The sequence below is a fragment of the Carcharhinus amblyrhynchos genome, chromosome 21 (genome assembly GCF_965287045.1).
Source record: "Carcharhinus amblyrhynchos chromosome 21, sCarAmb.v2.hapA, whole genome shotgun sequence".
Classification (NCBI taxonomy): Eukaryota; Metazoa; Chordata; class Chondrichthyes; order Carcharhiniformes; family Carcharhinidae; genus Carcharhinus; species Carcharhinus amblyrhynchos.
This window is the reverse complement of record NC_137344.1, coordinates 30071756-30089613: the sequence shown is the minus strand read 5'-3', so window position 1 is coordinate 30089613 and position 17858 is coordinate 30071756. Positions and strand designations below refer to the sequence as shown.

At 41.8% G+C, this 17858-nt stretch overlaps 1 protein-coding gene and 1 long non-coding RNA gene across 3 annotated transcripts; both read left to right on the top strand.

Moving 5' to 3' along the window:
- Nucleotides 1-2044: 2044 nt before the first annotated feature.
- On the top strand, nt 2045-5236 carry LOC145356479 (CD276 antigen-like). Of its 2 annotated transcripts, none has more exons than XM_080209214.1 (4): nt 2045-2387; nt 2723-2807; nt 2898-3224; nt 4674-5236. In XM_080209214.1, the coding sequence occupies exons 2-4, from the start codon at nt 2741-2743 to the stop codon at nt 5000-5002; spliced, it is 723 nt and encodes a 240-aa protein (XP_080065340.1). In that variant the 5' UTR covers nt 2045-2387; nt 2723-2740; the 3' UTR covers nt 5003-5236. The 2 variants fall into 2 exon arrangements, with proteins under 2 accessions (XP_080065340.1, XP_080065339.1); XM_080209213.1 differs by having other exon boundaries at nt 2049-2387; nt 2720-2807.
- A 111-nt stretch (nt 5237-5347) lies between these two features.
- LOC145356312 (uncharacterized) lies at nt 5348-11287 on the top strand. Its single transcript, XR_013889121.1, has 3 exons — nt 5348-5432; nt 8795-8823; nt 8908-11287. It is a non-coding gene; the product is annotated as an uncharacterized LOC145356312 (long non-coding RNA).
- The last annotated feature ends 6571 nt before the right edge of the window (nt 11288-17858 follow it).

Here is a 17858-nt window from a genome sequence, read left to right as displayed (position 1 = left end):
CACTTCCCAATCACTCAGCATTTAAGAAATATTTCTGTTATTTCTATTTTTCCTACCAAAGTGGATAACCTCACACACTTCCACATGTATTCCACATGCCAAATGTTTGCTCTCTCCTCTTAGTGTCTCCAAATGTTCTTGAAGCATCTCCTCAAAACTCACACTTTTGTATCATCTAAAATAATTTGAAAAGTTAAATGTAATTCCCCAGATCCAAATCATTAATATAGATTCTGGATTTGATTTGATTTATTGTTGTCATTTTTTTTATTCATTCATGGGACATGAGTAGTGTTGACTGGCCAACATTTATTGTAAAATGTCTGACAACACCAGGTTTAAGTCCAACCGATTTATTTGATAGTAAACTCACAAGCTTTCAAGGTTAAACTCTTCTTCAGATGAATGAAGCATTCTGGCCTCAGACAGAGCATATAAAGCACAGACAGTTTACAGATTACTGATTAGAATGCGTATCTTTACACCTAACCTGCTGTTCAAGTCCTAAAGTGGCCGACAATGTGAGTGGAAGGAGCACTGATCACAGGTTAAAGAGATGTGTATTGTCTCCAGACAGCACAGTGAGTGAGGTTTTGCAAACCCAGGCAAGTCACAGAGGTTACAGGTAGTGCGACATGAACCCAAGATCCCTGTTGAGACCGTCCTCACGTGTGCGGAACTTGGCTATCAGTCTCTGCTCAGCGACTCTGCGCTGTTGTGTGTCGTGAAGGCCGCCTTGGAGAATGCTTACCCAAAGGTCAGAGGCTGAATGCCCGTGACCACTGAAGTGTTCGCCAACAGGAAGGGAGCAGTTTTGCCTGGTGATTGTCGAGCAATGTTCATTCATCCGTTGTCGTAGCGTCTGCATGGTCCCCCCAACATACCACGCTTCGGGACATCCCTTCTTGCAACATATCAGGTAGACAACGTTGGCCGGGTTGCAAGAGTATTTACTGTGTACCTGGTGGATGGTATTCTCACGTGTGATGATGTCATCCATGTCGATGATCCGGCATGTCTTGCAGAGGTTGCTGTGGCAGGGTTGTGTGGTATTGTGGTCACTGTTCTCCTGAAGGCTGGGTAGTTAGCTGCAAACAATGGTCTGTTTGAGGTTGCATGGTTATCTGAAGGCAAGAAGTGGGGGTGTGGGGATGGCCCTGGCGAGATGTTCAAGGTGTTGTCAGACTTTTTATTGTGTTTACCCCAGTCCAACGCCGGCATCTCCACATCACAACATTTATTGCCCATCCCTACTTGCCCTTAGAGAGCAGTGGAGCGTCAACTGCATTGTTGTGGCTCTGGAATCACATGTAGGCCAGGCCGGGTAAGCATGGCAGATTTCCTTCCCTAAGGGACATAAGTGAAGCAATGGTTTCATGACCATCAGTATAATCTTAATTCCAGATTTTTTTTAATTGAATTCAAATTCCACCAGGATTCAAACCTGGGTCCCCAGAACATTAACTGAGTTTCTGGATTAATAGTTTAGCAATAAATACCACGAGGCGATCACTCCATGAATGTATTAATATATAGTGAAAAGTATTGTTTCTTGCGTGCTAGTTGGGACTGAAGTGCTGATCCTTTCTGTTCACCATCCCTCCCCCTACCCCATTAGTTACAGCCTTCAACCTGAGAATGATTAATTTATTCCTACTCTGTTAAATTCTCAACCCATGTCAGTGTATCAAATCACCCCAAATCTCATGTGCGGTCTCTTCTACACTACTTTCTCCCATCCCACAGTTTGGCTAAATTGAGTTTGCACTCCATCTAGTGTTTGAAACAGTTCCTTCGCTATGTTTAAAAATAAACTCCCCTTGCTGGACTTAAAACTGATACCAAATTTAATTCGCAAAAAAAAACACCCTACCTTAAATAGTTTCTTAAAAATGCTGTACTTGGCATCGTTTGAATGTGCTCCTGTGACTCGGAGGGAAAGTTCGGTGACATCAGGCACATCTGGCTTTTTTTTTCCCCCCTCTTTGCCAACTCGCCAAATGTCCAATCACAACGAAAGCGAAAGTTCAAAGGCGAGGCAAGAAAATAGGGAGTGCCAGTTGTTCCCTGTATTTGCACTGAGCCGATTGTAGAACTGGTTGGACTTTAACCTGGTGTTGTGAGACTTCTTACCGATTATAGGAATCAGAGATAATCTTTGTTCGCTGTTTGTTGTCAACACCAGATTAAAAGGCGCTGGTAACTTTCCCAGATTGCTCAACAGATCAAGAGCCGACAGCCTCAACTCTCTCCCTGCAGATCCCAGCTTTCGGTTCCGAGTCCAGCGGTGTCCGGATCCCTGAAACATTTTCACCCAAGTTGGATGGTTGATTTCCCTTGGGTTAGTTTGGACAGGTTGGATCTCTGCATTTTGCTGGGCACAAAAGGTACAGTTTGACTTTCAGAAACATGAGAATTATTTTGTTGATATTTGTGGAAAGCTAACGTTCCCGCCAATGCAAATGCAGTTGGGGTGAATTTGAATGTTTCAACCATACACCCTCCCATGAAATTCACCGACAAAACCTACACTGGGGGAAAATGGGTGAAAGGGAGAGACCACCGTCCTCAAATAATGTTAATGCCTGGGTTCCACTGCCCTCCCAGAACAAGTTAATCTGCCGCTTTCTGACCAATTAACAGGACTTGATTTTCTTGTGTAAAAAAAACAAAACAGCCTCGTGTTTTTAGTGATTTTTTTCTATTATCTTCATATCAGCAGGTGAACTGAATTCCGGTAATGGGTTTACACCGTGCAATCATTTTCCTTCGTGTCATCTTATGCATAGGTGCATCCCTTTCACAGAGTAAGTACTGGAGAATTACTCCATTTATAGTTGATTGAATCCCGATTATCACTGAGGCGATGTGAACTAATGGAAATTCTCGTTTTTCAGGCGTGGTGACATTAGATTGTGAGGATGTAGTGACAGGAATATTGAATGAAGACACTAAACTAACATGCTCAATCAAATCAACAATAGTAAAAAAATATGATCTCATTAATCTGAGTAAAATTGAAAACAAAAAACCAACATCCGTGTTCAGTTTGGAAGCTGGTGCCAAACAACCTCGTAATAATCGAATTAAAATAATTCGTCCGGATTCAGATGATGTATCACTGTTAATCCAGAAAACAGAACTGACAGATGAAGGGAATTATCAATATGATTTGGAAACACGTGCTGGATATGACAGTAAAATCATCAGACTGAAGGTTAAAGGTGGGTAATAGTATTCTTTCCCTGATATTCTCGCTTCTACTGGTTGTCTTTAATTAGCATCGAATTCTTATTTCATTCTCACATCTAAAATCTTGACGTGCGAGATAGGCAAAATGTAAGTTATAACCTGAGTCATCTTGAGAGAAGAAATCATGATTGTGCACTTCTAGAAAACCGTTCATATCTTTGGAACATCTCAAAACATATTTTAGCCATTAAAGTTAGAGGAGGATGCATTGATGATTTAGGTGATCACATTGTAAGGCAGGATAATCAGGATTTGTTTGCTATAGAGGGAGTACAGGCTGATATGGAGGCTGGCAGGTCTGTCATATGAGGAGAGACTGAGATAGGATTGTATTCATGAGTTTAGAAAAGCGAAAGGATCTCATAGAAACTTATAAAATTTGCACAGTGGTTAGCACTGCTGCCTTACAGCACCAGGGACCTGGGTTCGATTCCTAGTTTGGGTTACTGTCTGTGTAGCGTCTGCATGTTTTCACTGTGTCTGCATGGGTTTCTTCCCACAGACCAAAAGATGTGCTGGTTAGGTGCATTGGCCATGCTAAACTCTCCTTCAGTGTACCTGAACAGGTGCTGGAGTGTGGTAGTTAAGGGATTTTCACAGTAACATCATTGCAGTATTAATGTAAGCCTAATGATGACAATAATAAATAAACTCTCTAACAGGGTTAGGCAGGGTAAATTCAAAAAGGATGTTCCCATTGGTGGGAGAATCCAGAACTAGGGATAAGGGGTGAGCCTTTTAGAAATGAGGTGAGGAGAAATTTCTTCACCCAGAGAGTGGGAATTCACTACCACAGAATGTATTTGAGACCAAGACATTGTCTGATTTGAAGAAATTTAGATATAGCTTTTGGAGTAAAAAGGATCAAGGGATATGGGAGGAAGGGGGAAATCAGGATATTGAATTTGATGATCAGCCATGGCTAAACTGAATGGTGGAGCAGGCTCAAAGGGCTGAATGGCCTACTCCTGCTTCCAGTTTCTATGTTCTATGATTTGATGCACACCCACTATTTACTATGTTATCAAACTCAATATCCAGTCTATCGATACTAAATAAGCTTGATTCACAGAGGTTGCAGATGTATTCTAGAAAAATATCCAAGATTTCTATATAAGCATATTTGGCACAAAACATAGAAAAAAAGGTGAAACAAAATCTGACTAATGAGTCTTGAATTGAAATATTAAGAGCGCAGATCAAAATCATAAACTGATACCATTAAATATTTTCTCCATCACACACTATCAAAGGTAATCTAAGTGTAAAGCTGATCTAATTGTAATTAACTTATTGTGGTAAATCTGGGAATTACTATTGACAACTTTTTTTTACTGGGTGCAGAAGAAGCATAAAAAACTGTTTTATATCATTTTACAGTTTTTTTTTCACCACAATAATAACAGCATAATCATTTTTAGCTCCATACAGTTTGCCAAAAGTGACCTTACACTCAAATACGATGGGCGCTATAAATCTAAGTTGTGAAACAACTGGATACCCACAGGCACAGATACATTGGTTTGTCAATGGAAATCTCACATCTGAATCTAATAGTTCCAGTAATAAAACCCCAGCGGGACTGATGATCACCAGCATACTTCAAATCAATAATAGTCAAATTACCTCGGAAGACAATTATACTTGTGCTGTGTGGAGTTTAGACAAGAATGTATATGAGATCCAGGGACAGCTTTGGGGTAAGTTCATAGCACTTATTCTTCAAATCATTTCAACGAATATTTTTTAAATTAATTTTAATGAACAATTAATATTTAAAAACTTAAATTCATTCGATTTGCTCTCAATATGTGAATAATGCCACAAGACTCCTATTTAATACCCACGACTATATCCTCTTAGAAGCTTGTGGATCTTTATAAACTGTTGTTGTCTTTTATCTCACAGTATTGTTTGAACATAGACTTTGCTGTGGTCTTAGTCATGGAAACATAGAAATAAGTTATGCATACAAAGACTGATGCTGGAATTAATAATTAATTCAATTGTTCCCCACCCCCCCCCCCTCCCCAACGCATTTTCATTTTCAGACTTCAATTCACCTCAACCAGTAAAAATGAAGACATCAACGCTTGTTGCTGTCTTTGTGACTATCGGAGTAGGTTTTCTTGCACTAGCAGTCTTGGTGATTTTGCAACTGCAGAAAAGAAGTCAGCCAGGTACGGTGATTATAGAAAATGTTTCTGGCCCCTTTTAAAAGTTGTAATTATTGCAAGAATGATTACATCAGCTTCTGTTGAAAATACTTTTCCTCAGCCTTTGCACATGCCTATAATCTGGTGACCAATTCAATTATAGAACATAAAACCATATAGCATGGAACAGGCCCTTCAGCCCACGATGTTGTGCCCAACATGATGCCGAATTAATCTAATACCTTCTGCCTGCCCTCGGTGCATATTTATCTGTGCCTTGCATATTCATGTGCTTATCTAAAAACCCTTCAATGCCCCTCTCATATCCCTAAAGACAATTATACCTGTGCTGCGTGGAATGGGATGTAGAGATATTGGCGTTGGACTGGGCTAAACACAGTAAGAAGTCTCACAACACCAGGTTAACTTCCACCCAGTTTATTTGATACTAATCCCACGAACTTGTGAGACTTCTTACTGTGTGGAATATAGCAGACAAGAATGAATATGAGGTCCAGGGACAATTTTGGAGTAAGTTAGAACATAGAACATTACAGTGCAGTACAGACCCTTCAGCCCTCAATGGTTCCACTGGTTGGCACAACAATCTAATGACCCTCTAACCTAAACTATTCCAATGTTATCCATATGCCTATCCACTGACCATTTGAACACCCTTAAAGTTGGCGAGTCCACAACTGCTGCAGGCAGAGCATTCCACGACCTTACTACCCTCTGAGTAAAGAACCTACCTCTGACATCCGTCCTATACTTACCACCCCTTAATTTAAAGTTATGTCCTCTTGTGTTAGCCGTCACCATCCAAGGTAAAAGGCTCTCACTGTCCACCCTACCCAATCCTTTGATCATCTTGTATGCCTCAATCAGGTCACCTCGTAACCTTCTTCTCTCCAATGAAAATAACCTCAAGTCCCTCAGCCTTTCCTCATAAGACCTTCCCACCATACCAGGCAACATCCTGGTAAACCTCCTCTGCACCCTTTCCAATGCTTCCACATCTTTCTTATAATGCGGCGACCAGAACTGTGAACAATACTCCAAGTGCGGCCCCACCGGAGTTTTATACAGTTGTAACATGACCTCACGGCTCCGAAATTCAATCCCTCTACCAATAAAAGCTAACACACCGTACGCCTTCTTAACAACCTTATCAATTCTGGGAAGAAGATTCTGACTGTCAACCCTGTCTATGCCTCTCAAAATTTTAAAGACTTCGATCAGGTCTCCCCTCAGCCTCTGCTGCTCCAGAAACTACAGACTTGTATACCAACTGTACAAGTTCCAAAACTTAGGGCGGCACGGTAGCACAGTGGTTAGCACTGCTGCTTCACAGCTCCAGGGTCCTGCGTTCAATTCCTGGCTCAGGTTGCTGTCTGTGTGGAGTTTGCACATTCTCCACGTGTCTGCGTGAGTTTCCTCCAGGTGCTCTGGTTTCCTCCCACAGTCCAAAGATGTGCAGGTTAGGTTGATTGGCCATGTCAAGAAATTGCCCCTTAGTGTCAAAGGATGCGTAGGTTAGAGGGATTAGTGGGTATAATATGTAGGGGTATGGGGGTAGGGCCTGGGTGGGATTGTGTTCGGTGAAGACTCGATGGGCCAAAGGGCCTCTTTATGCACTGTAGGGTTCTATGATTCTAATAAAGATGAAGAATCTCGAATATTCTGAGCAGTTTCAGATTCTGCCTGCCTTTCTAATTCACTAGCAAGCTCTTGGCTGAACTGCCGAACCAAATACCATTATTGATCAGGAAAATGTTTGCTGATTAGCTTGCTCAAGAGACTTCTATAGACACCTCAAGCTGTCTCTAGAAGTCTCGAATGAGTTACAACCTTTAGATTTAGTTGGTGATGAGCAGAGAGACAAGAAACAAATCATAATTTACATTTTTCTACCACTCAACGAAGAAAAGCATAGATGAGGCAAACTGAACTGCTCTGGAGCACCTTCTATTAAAACACATTCAGCAAGCAACATTGGCAGAGGTGTGTGGAATAAGTTATCTTGGCAGTTCTCCACCCACCAAGTTATGGTGTTTGGTAAAGGGAAATGTGAATGGATAAAGGAAAGGAAAGAAACAAATAAATCTTTAGTTATGTGCACCTCTGGCAATGCTGGCCTTTATTTTGGAGTACTTATGACTTGATGGTAGGCCATCCCCATTGCCATGTAATACAATCAATAACTTGCTTGGCTCATTCAGAAAAAAGGCTGGGACAACTGCATGGGTGTACTACAAGTACAGGACTGTAGCTTTCCTTCCTACAAAACATTTTGAGGACGCTGTTGTAAAAATGACTGAATTTTATTTATTAGTGTCACAAGCTTACATTAACACTGCAATGGAGTTCCTGTGAAAATCCCCTAGTCGCCGCACTCCAGCACCTGTTTGTGTACACTGAGGGAGAATTTAGCCCGGCCAGTGCACCTAACCAGCACATCTTTTGGACTGTGGGAGCAAACCAGAGCACCCGGAGGAAACCCACGCAGACATGGAGAGAATGTGCAGACTCCACACAGACAGTGACCCAAGCCAGGAATCAAACCTGGGTCCCTGGTGCTGTGAGGCAGCAGGGCTGACCATGGTGCCACCGTGCTGCCCATTCTTCAGGGTGGTGGAAGCAGCCTTGTTTTTAAAAGAAATATCAATTTGAATGCTCAGTTTGTGATGTTGGAATTTGAACTCTCTTTTTGAATTATGAATCCAGACTTCTGTTTTACTAATTTGGTAACATAATTAGTGCATTCCTCCTCAAATCAGAGGGCTGTAATCTTGGGTACAGGATTGTGATTGAACTTAACTTCATAACCAAATTGATGCAAATTTTTTTAATAGTTAGCTAAAGGAGTAGCAGAAATTATTTGAATGGTCATTAGGGAAAATGTGAATATTGCATATAACTGTCAATATGTTGGCAACTGTACTGAGATTACTGCTTTTATTATATTATTGGGTGGCACAGTGGCACAATGATTAGCACTGATGCCTCACAGTGCCAGGAACCCGGGTCCAATTCCCAGCTTGGGTCACTGTCAGTGTGGAGTTTGCACATTCTTCGTATCTGCGTGGGTTTCCTCCAGGTGCTCCCACAGTCCAGTTAGGTGCATTGGCCATGCTAAGTTCTCCCTCAGTGTACCCAAACAGGCGCTGGAGTGTCAACCAGGGGATTTCCACAGTAACTTCATTGCAGTGTTAATGTAAGCCTACTTGTGATTAATAAATAAAGAAATAAACTTTGAATGTGATTCAGAATTTTAGAAATATAAGAAATAATGAACAGCAAATTTTCACAGCTGGGCAGGTTAATTCATATGAAGTATTATGTGCCTATATAATGGATTAATTGTTGTTTTGTTTTTATTTCAGCAGTTAGAAGTGCATGCAGAATCTCAATGGTAGGTACAGTTACAAACATTAGTCTATTTTTCAAAGTCTTGTGTCTTTTGTTATCAATTAAGATTTTTGTTTTCTTTTAACAGAGGTTAGGTGACCAGAGAACTGTTGTTTAACAGTGACTGTTGTGAAGCTCATCCATATCCCTTTGGATCATGCGAATGAAGCAAGGTGAATTGAAACCACGCACACTATTTTAGGCACTGTCATTTTCCACTTCAGTGCCTTCCTGGAAACTGAATTATTTTGGATGCAGTTATTGTCCAGAGTATTGCATCAGTCTCGTTGGATGCCAGTTTTCACCTGAGATAGAGCTTGAGCTGGTTCTGCTGGTGAGGATCCATCTTGCATGACAGCGTTGAGTGACAAATTTATGAGGGCAGTAAAATTTGAGGAATATACTCTATAAATCTTCATGCTCGAGAGAGGAAAAAAGTCTTTGTGAGACTGAAAAAGACCATTGACATCAGCTAGTACTGTTCCTTGCATTTTTCTGTGCACTGAGTGTCATGTCATTCTTCCTGGTGGATGAAAACCTCTCTGCAACTGGAAGGAGCTTCCTGGACACTGGGTGGAGGCACTTAAGGAGGAGCTTTGTAATTAACTTCCCTGTAGCAGTCTGCTGGGAAATTCCTCTATAGTCACTGCAATTGAACTTGGCTCCCATCTTTAATAAAACACACAGTATTCCTGAGATCCCAAGCATGTGTTCTTCCTCCAAAATGAGAGACATGAAGGCTATGTTATTGCACAAACTCTTTTCTCTCCATTTTCCTCATGTCAATATTTTACATCCTGCAAATTACCCAGAGGCATGGAGATGATTACAGAACAGACAGAAAACTATTCAACCTACATTGCCTTCAATCCAAATCCAAAACCACTCTATTATCTGTCATTGAATATCAGTAAGAAGATAATGCTTGTGTGTTGCTCATTCAGAAACTAAGCTCCAGGTCAATGTTTATTCTCTGAAACATATGAGAAAATGGGTCTTTCGTTTAAAAAAAAAACAAAAATTAAGGCCCTCTTCCAAATAGCTCTCAAAGCATTACACCTCCCGTCCATCGATCAACAATGAAGGCAGACACGGACAGTGAGATTCAACGTTGACTCCAATGTGCCAGATCAATTTTCCATCAACAGAGGAAAAGACTATCTAAGGACTCAGATCTTAAATCCAAGACTAAGCTAATGGTTGACCAAGCAGCAGTATTTACTGTGCTGCTGTATGCTTTCGAGACTTGGACCGTAAAGCAGATCTTTCAAAGAACTAAAAAAAAAAATCACTGATGGTGCCTTCACAAATTACTCCAAATCCAGCAGCAAGTAAGGCAGTCCAACAGCAGTGTTCCCTCCCAAACCAACTCACCAAGCTTCGAGGTGCAGGTCACTCAAAACAAGCCGAGTTGGCCAGGACAGGACACTCATACATCTGACAACAGATTCCTGAAATAATTACTGTATGTGGAACTCGGTCACAGTAGGATACTCCCCGGAGGACATCAGAAATGCTTCAGGGCTAGTCTCAAAGTATACCTGAAGGGGGTCAAACATCCCTGTCAACTCGCAAGTGATCCTAGTTTGTGGCCAACTAAAATGTCGAAGATGCATTTGGGAAGGTGGTGAATACATTGAGAGACTTTGTGAGGAACAAAGGTGGCAAAGATGCATTAGAGGTGGTACATAAACCCCCGGGCAACCCATCTAGTTGGCCCACCTACTCTCCATGTAGTAGAGTCTGCAGATTGTGCATTAGATGGATCAGCCATCTCAGAACGAATGGAATCGGAATGATAGCAAATCTTCCTTCATCCTGAGGAATTGCCAAAGAAGAGAAGACATCTAATTGTCCTAATGCGATGCACTCTTCACTGTTTCCTCTGTAAGGAATCAATGCTACATATTGGTTGTCCACTGGCACATTTGGTAAAACACTAAACAGAAAACTGCACAGAAGAGGGCCTGACCCTCACTCTAACATGGTGCCTTTCAAAGAGTTTCTCTGCTTCACAGCTGGATAGGATATGATTATTGAGTGATATCACAGCATTCTGAAAAAGAAGAACATTATTAGCGCAGTTGTACAGGCACCTACAATGAAAAACTGAAACTTTGCAAAGTTGTGAAAATGGGTCATTAACACACTAATTACTGCAAATCACTATCATGTAAAACAAATTGACCCATTTTATCCTCAAACAGGTTGCTTCATTACTTTATTCCATATCATAACAGAGCCATTGATACATGTAAATAAATTATCGTTTTATTCAAAAAACTGGTTTGATTAAGATACTGAGTTCCATATTTTGTGCTTAACACAAATGCTACGTGATGACTTTATAACTTATCCTCATTTTATACAAAATAAAAATATTGCACCTTTATAATGTTTCTTTTTTAGCTAATTTTTTATTTGCTGATATTCTGGCCTGTTTCCATTCTGTTTATTTGCTGATACTCTGGCTGGTTTCTATTCAATAAATATATCGCTTTACTATTTAATCCTCTGTAAATACTTAGACAAAGCTTATCACAAAGATCTTTGCAAGATAACAGTCTCCAATTAAAGTTAAGGTTAAAATTTGCATCATTGCAAGTTGGTATTTAGTTAAAGACTGATATTCCTCTAATTTCCATGCATTACAAATATTTGTTATTTCTTTATTTATTAGTCAGAAGGAGGCTTATTGCATTGAAGTTTACATTGCACTGAAGTTACTATGAAAACCCCCTAGTCGCCACACTCTTGTACCCTTTGGATACATTGGGGGAGAATTAAGCATGGCCAATACAGCAAACCAGCATTTCTTTTGGACTGTGGGAGGAAATTGGAGCACCTGGAGGAAAACCACGCAGACAAGAGAACTTGCACACTTCACAGACAGTGACCCAAGCTGGGAATTGTACCCTGGTCCCTGGCGCTGTGAGGCAGCAATGCTAACCACTGTGCCAGTTAGATTTTTGGGAATATACCCTCTGGGTTGACAGTGGAATTGGAAAGGAATAATCCAGTTTTAGGTGGAATCATCTTCTAGCATCGTGGCTCCCAATGGCAGGAACAAAGCTTTATGACGTTTCTGCTTGTCGGTGGGACAATTTGCCATGTGTAATCACGTGGCTACCTGTGATTTAGATATGCAGAGGCAAGGGCACTAGGCAATCACGTGACAAGGATGGACAAGAAGTCACCAGTCCCATTGTTAGCTCATGGGTTCAAAGGTCCAGGTGCCATATTTCAACAGGCATTCACTCCCATCCAGTAAAATTAGTGGCTGGGACTTTGTGTTTGCTGCAAGTAAATAGCAATGGGAATTCAAAATATCTCAAGAGGCCCATCAGTTTTGAGACTCAGTTTTGCTTTTTAATGCAAACTAACTTTGATGGGTCCATAACTTTCTCATTAATGGGATTCCAGGTATCAGTTGCAGTTTATTGAATTCTGACGCTGTTTTCATGGTGCCATAAGTCCCCAGGTCTGTTACAATTAATTACTTCTAACTGTGAGATTGTTTAACACACTCCTCCTTGCCTATATTACAAGTCAGTCCAATGCTGAACATCAGTAAGTTGGGAAAATGTATATAATTACAGGGCAAGATAACAGTCCAACATGATTGCTTACCAGCTGTTTCTGAGGTAGGGCACTTCTGAAATAAGAATTCTATAACGTTGGTTCCAATTCATGCAAGTTTGCATTTAGTCTTTGGGAACATGCATGTATAAAGGTTCATTATAGTACAGATAATTGGGTGGCTAATTCTATCGTGATCGGAATTTTCTCGGAAAAATTCCAGGTGTAAAATGGGCGAGAAAACGAGAAGATTTCTTGTCTGTTTTTTTCAATAATAGTAATGGTGATGGTAATTTATGGCACTCTGTGCAATACAGAGGCCGTAATGTAAACCTTGCCAGTAGGGGGGGTATAGAGTTTCAGCTCGTCCGAAGCTGTCTGCTGAAGGGATCTCCCAGTATAATGTGTACCCTGTATACACAATATACTGGGAGATCTGTCAATCCGCTCTCTCTCTGTCCCCTCATGCTCTGCCCCCTTGGCACTGCCAGGGTGCCAGGCTGGCACTGCCCAAGGGTCATTGCCCAACCCTGCTTTCCCCCCCCCCACCATTGGGGCTTAAATGGCCTCCGGTCCACCAGCAAGGCCATCACAACTGGTCCCTGTTGGTGGGAATCATCTGTGCTCCTGTCTGGTGAGGTCGTCAATCAGCAAGGTGAGAAAGGTAGGTGAGCCTGGGTGATTGTAAAACATGTCATTAATATTTAAATCCACCTCGTGCCCTTCCCATGTACGAGGCTGATTTTGCTGGTAGAAAGGGAATATCGCAAGAGGTGAAAAATCAGGCGCAAACCTGATCTGCCACCTGTCACTCATATTTCCTGCCCCACTACTCAACCAAAAGAGCAGGATGGAAAAATCCCATCCATACTTCCTCGTATGCTTTTGGTGGCTTTCCTTTTAATACATGCTACCTCTGCCTTTTCACTGAGTTCTGATTGTGCCAAGGCACCTTGGGGGTCAAACTATCTCCGATAACTTACCCACAAGGATTCTATATCCATCCATGTCAGCCTGAACTGTGAATGTGAGCAGGTTATTTAAGCCTGGCACAAGTGTCTCAGCTCACAACTAGGTCTGTTATGGCTTGGAAACATGGTGGAGATCAAAAAACAGTGCTGGAAGATTGGAAAACGGCTATTGTTACGCTGTTGTTTAAGAAGGGTGCCAGGCAGAAGGCGGGGAATTATAGGCCGGTTAGTTTAACGTCTGTTGTGGGTAAAATCTTAGAATCCATCATCAAGGAGGAAATAGCGAGGCATTGGACTGGGGTAAGCACAGTACGAAGTCTGAGTAAGAGGTAAAGCTCGAAAGCTTGTGAGCTTACTATCAAATAAATCGGTTGGACTTAAACCTGGTGTTGTCAGACTTCTTACTGTGTTTTAGCATTGGGACAGTGACTACACTTCATAGGGATTTTATTGGTCATAAGGCATTTTAGAAAAATCCAGGGGTCATGGGAACTGTTATTTCAATGTAGATCTTTCTTTGAACATAGAGTTGTTTAAGAAGGGTGCCAGGCAAAAGGCGGGGAATTATAGGCCGGTTAGTTTAACGTCTGTTGTAGGTAAAATGTTAGAATCCATCATCAAGGAGGAAATAGCGAGGCATCTTGAGAGGAATTGCTTGATAGAGCAGACGCAGCACGGTTTCGTTAAGGGGAAGTCGTGTCTGACGAATTTACTTGAGTTCTATGAGGATGTGTCTAGGGCGGTGGATAGAGGAGAGCCGGTGGATGTGGCCTTTCTTGATTTTCAGAAGGCGTTTGACAAGGTACCTCACAAGAGGTTATTGCAGAAGGTCAGGGGACATGGAGTTGAGGGTAGGGTGTTAGCGTGGATAGAGGACTGGTTGTCAAATAGGAGGCAGAGAGTGGGGGTCAAAGGGTGCTATTCGGATTGGCGGTTGGTGACTAGTGGAGTGCCTCAGGGGTCGGTGCTGGGTCCTCAGCTATTTAACATTTATAGAGATGATCTGGAGGAGGGAACCGAGTGTATGGTGTCGAAATTTGCTGATGACACCAAGATTGGTGGAAAGGCAAATTGTGCGGAGGGTGTGGAGAGTCTGCAGAAGGATCTAGATAGGCTGGGCAAATGGGCCAGGAAATGGCAAATGGAATTTAATGTTGGCAAGTGCGAGGTGATCCACTTTGGTAGGAATAATGGTAGGGAGGATTATGACTTACGTGGAGAAAAACTGCAGCAGGCGACGGTGCAGAGGGACCTCGGGGTCCTTGTGCATGAGTCGCAAAAACCCAGCTTGCAGGTGCAGCAGGTGGTCAGGAAGGCGAATGGGATGCTGGCCTTCATAGCGAGGGGGATTGAATATAAAAGTAGGGAGGTCTTGCTGCGGCTGTATAGGGCATTGGTGAGGCCGCAGCTGGAGTACTGTGTGCAGTTTTGGGCGCCGTACTTACGCAAGGATATTTTGGCCTTGGAGGGAGTGCAGAGGAGGTTTACTAGGCTGATGCCGGAGTTGAGGGGGTTGAGCTATGAGGAGAGGCTGAATAAACTAGGCTTGTACTTGTTAGAGTTTAGAAGAATGAGGGGAGATCTCATTGAGATGTATAAGATGATGAATGGGTTGGATAAGATAGAGGTGGAGAGATTCTTCCCGCTCAGAAAGGACAGTATGACTAGGGGGCACAGCCTCAAGATAAAGGGGGGGCGGATTAGAATGGAGTTGAGGAAGATCTTCTTCACTCAAAGGGTGGTGAATCTCTGGAATTCTCTGCCCATTGAAGTGGTGGAGGCTACCTCGCTAAATATTTTTAAGAAGCGGGTTGATGGGTTTTTGATAAGAGAGGGGATTAAGGGTTATGGGGAGAGGGCGGGAATGTGGAACTGAGCCACGACAGATCAGCCATGATCTTATTGAATGGCGGGGCAGGCTCGAAGGGCCAGATGGCCTACTCCTGCTCCTATTTCTTATGTTCTTATGTTCTTATGTAATTCCTGCTTAAATGTGAGTGATGAGGAAATAAAAATTTAAGCTTATTTATTTGAGTCACAAATAGGCTTACGTTAAAACTGCAATGAAATCACTGTGTAAATCCCCTAGTCGCCACACTTCTGCAGCTGTTCAGATATACTGAGGGAGAACTTAGCCTAGCTAGTGCACCTAACCAGCACATCTTTCAGATTGTGGGAGGAATCTGGAACGCACGGACAAAACGCACACAGACACTGGGAGAACATGCAAACTTCGCACAGACAGTGACCCAAGCTGGAAATCAAATGCGGGTCCTTGGCGTTGTGAAGCAGCAATGCTAACCAATGTGCCACAATGCCACCCTAAAAGGAAGGGGAAGATAGAATTGCATAGTGGTCTATGACAGGGAAAAAGGTTAAGAACAAAGATTTGTGGTAATATTGACATTTCCAGCTTATTGAACTACCAAATATATTATTCCAGTCCTCTGCCCAAACCCAAATAAATGGCACATTTAAAAAAAAAATTTACTGTGTTCTTGTTCTTAAAGTTACAAAACCAATGCTCAGAGTGGACCGGACAAACCCAAATCCATCTCCTTGCCTGCTCCAAAAACAAAATACAAACTGAGTCCAATTCATGGCCCCACAAAAGAGACATACAAGATCCAAGCTGACAAGATAAGCCATTGCACCTCATCTTGGGCTTGATCTGACACTTGATCATATACTCTTGTGCGCTTCAATCACATTTTCTCGTATCTGTTAAATCCCTATCTGCCACTTCTCTGCTTTAGGTTTCCCTGCCTTATTGGACAGATAAGTGACTTGATCATGAGGAAATACCACTGGGCTTACAAATGGAGTTGCTGCATTCTTGGCATGACTCAAGGTGAGGTTATAGGCTATTGGCTGTAATAGGATTCCTTGAAACTGTCCTGAAATAGTTCAACATGAACATCTCTCAAAACTAAACGAAATTCAGAACTCACAAAACAATAAAATGTTCTCAGGTTTTGGCCAAACTCAGTTTTAAATGCTGGAGGCCACGAAACAGCTGCTTTGGACAAGTTTTGAAAACCCTCTCCTGGGGAATAATAGCAGCTCACTTTTTCAAGAAATTACATGAGCAAAGCTAAAGCATGCATGAAAAGTCTTGGCAACTGGGTGAAGTCCCAATCCAGGAGATGTCACTCCATTATTCAAGAAAACTGTCCCCAGTGCATTCTAGAGATTATAATTCCCTTTACCACTGCTCTGCTTTAATCAATCCCTGTGCAAATGAAAATTTTCCGTTAACCATTTTATTTTTGCCATGAATCCCTGATCTCTTTATTTATATACGGTCCTGACTACTGTTAAAAGATTGATCGACAAATCCTGAATTCCTTGCCTGCTGCCCATCTCCCCTCACCCATCCCCCTCTCCCACTCCTCTCTCCCCCCGCCCCTTCTGCTAATTCTATATCTCACTCATCATTACTGAAATCTCTTTTTATCTGTGGCAATGGTATCTTTCAGCAACATTTCTGAGAAATTGATTACAGCAAGGCAGGAGCAAGGACATCCAATTTTCTTGGGTTGCTTATGTTGCTTTACAAACTTGGACAGCCAGAGTTTCCAATCCCTGAATGAACAGATTATTTTCATTCATTGTGAAGGTTAATGACAGATTTTCTGATTGGAATGCAATTAGAATTATTCTTGGAAAATAGTCAGTGAATGGTTTACCGGTAAAGGAGCCTTAGCTCCTCCTGCTCACCTGAATGACTCAGCTGTGTGCAAATAGGTAGGAACCACACCTCGAGTGTTCATTACAACAGGAAAACTTTTTCTTTATTTGAGACAGTTCAGGGATGGCTCTGAAATATGCTGACATTTATGTTCTGTATTGCAGCCAACTGTACTTAGTACGTATTTCTTCTTCAAAGGCTTTGAGTCATAAAAAGGCAAACAAAATGGATTGTTGGAGTAAGCCTAAAATTAAAAGAAACAAGATGGTTACCTGGCACAAAATGGACTCCATGAAAAGACATTAAGATGTGCTGATCTAGGCACAGACATCGCACAATGAGTTAAATCCTGTTAGTGTCTAATTACTACAGGAAATAAATCAGATTTTGAGGCCCAGATGATCACCTTAGCTTGAGATAAGGTAGAACCAAAACAATGAGTTTTGTTAACAAGATCAGTCGTTGAAAGAAGGGCATAAATGTATAACGATGTGCTAAAAGCTAATCTCCGTACGTCCACTATTTGAAAATGTATAAAAGCTCAGCCGCCATTTTAAAATTGAGAAGGTGACTGCGAGCACTGCGGAGAGCCCAGCACTTCTCCCAAAACTTTGTCCAATAAACTGCATGTTGAATCTTTAAATCTGACTCTGAGTGGTGATTTTCCCACAACATGGATCGTCTTTAATTACATTATAATGCAGCATATACATCAAAGTATTGTTCTACTGTAACATTCAATGTCAACATCGAAAGGCTGGCATGGTGGCACAATGATTAGCCTTGCTGCTTCACAGT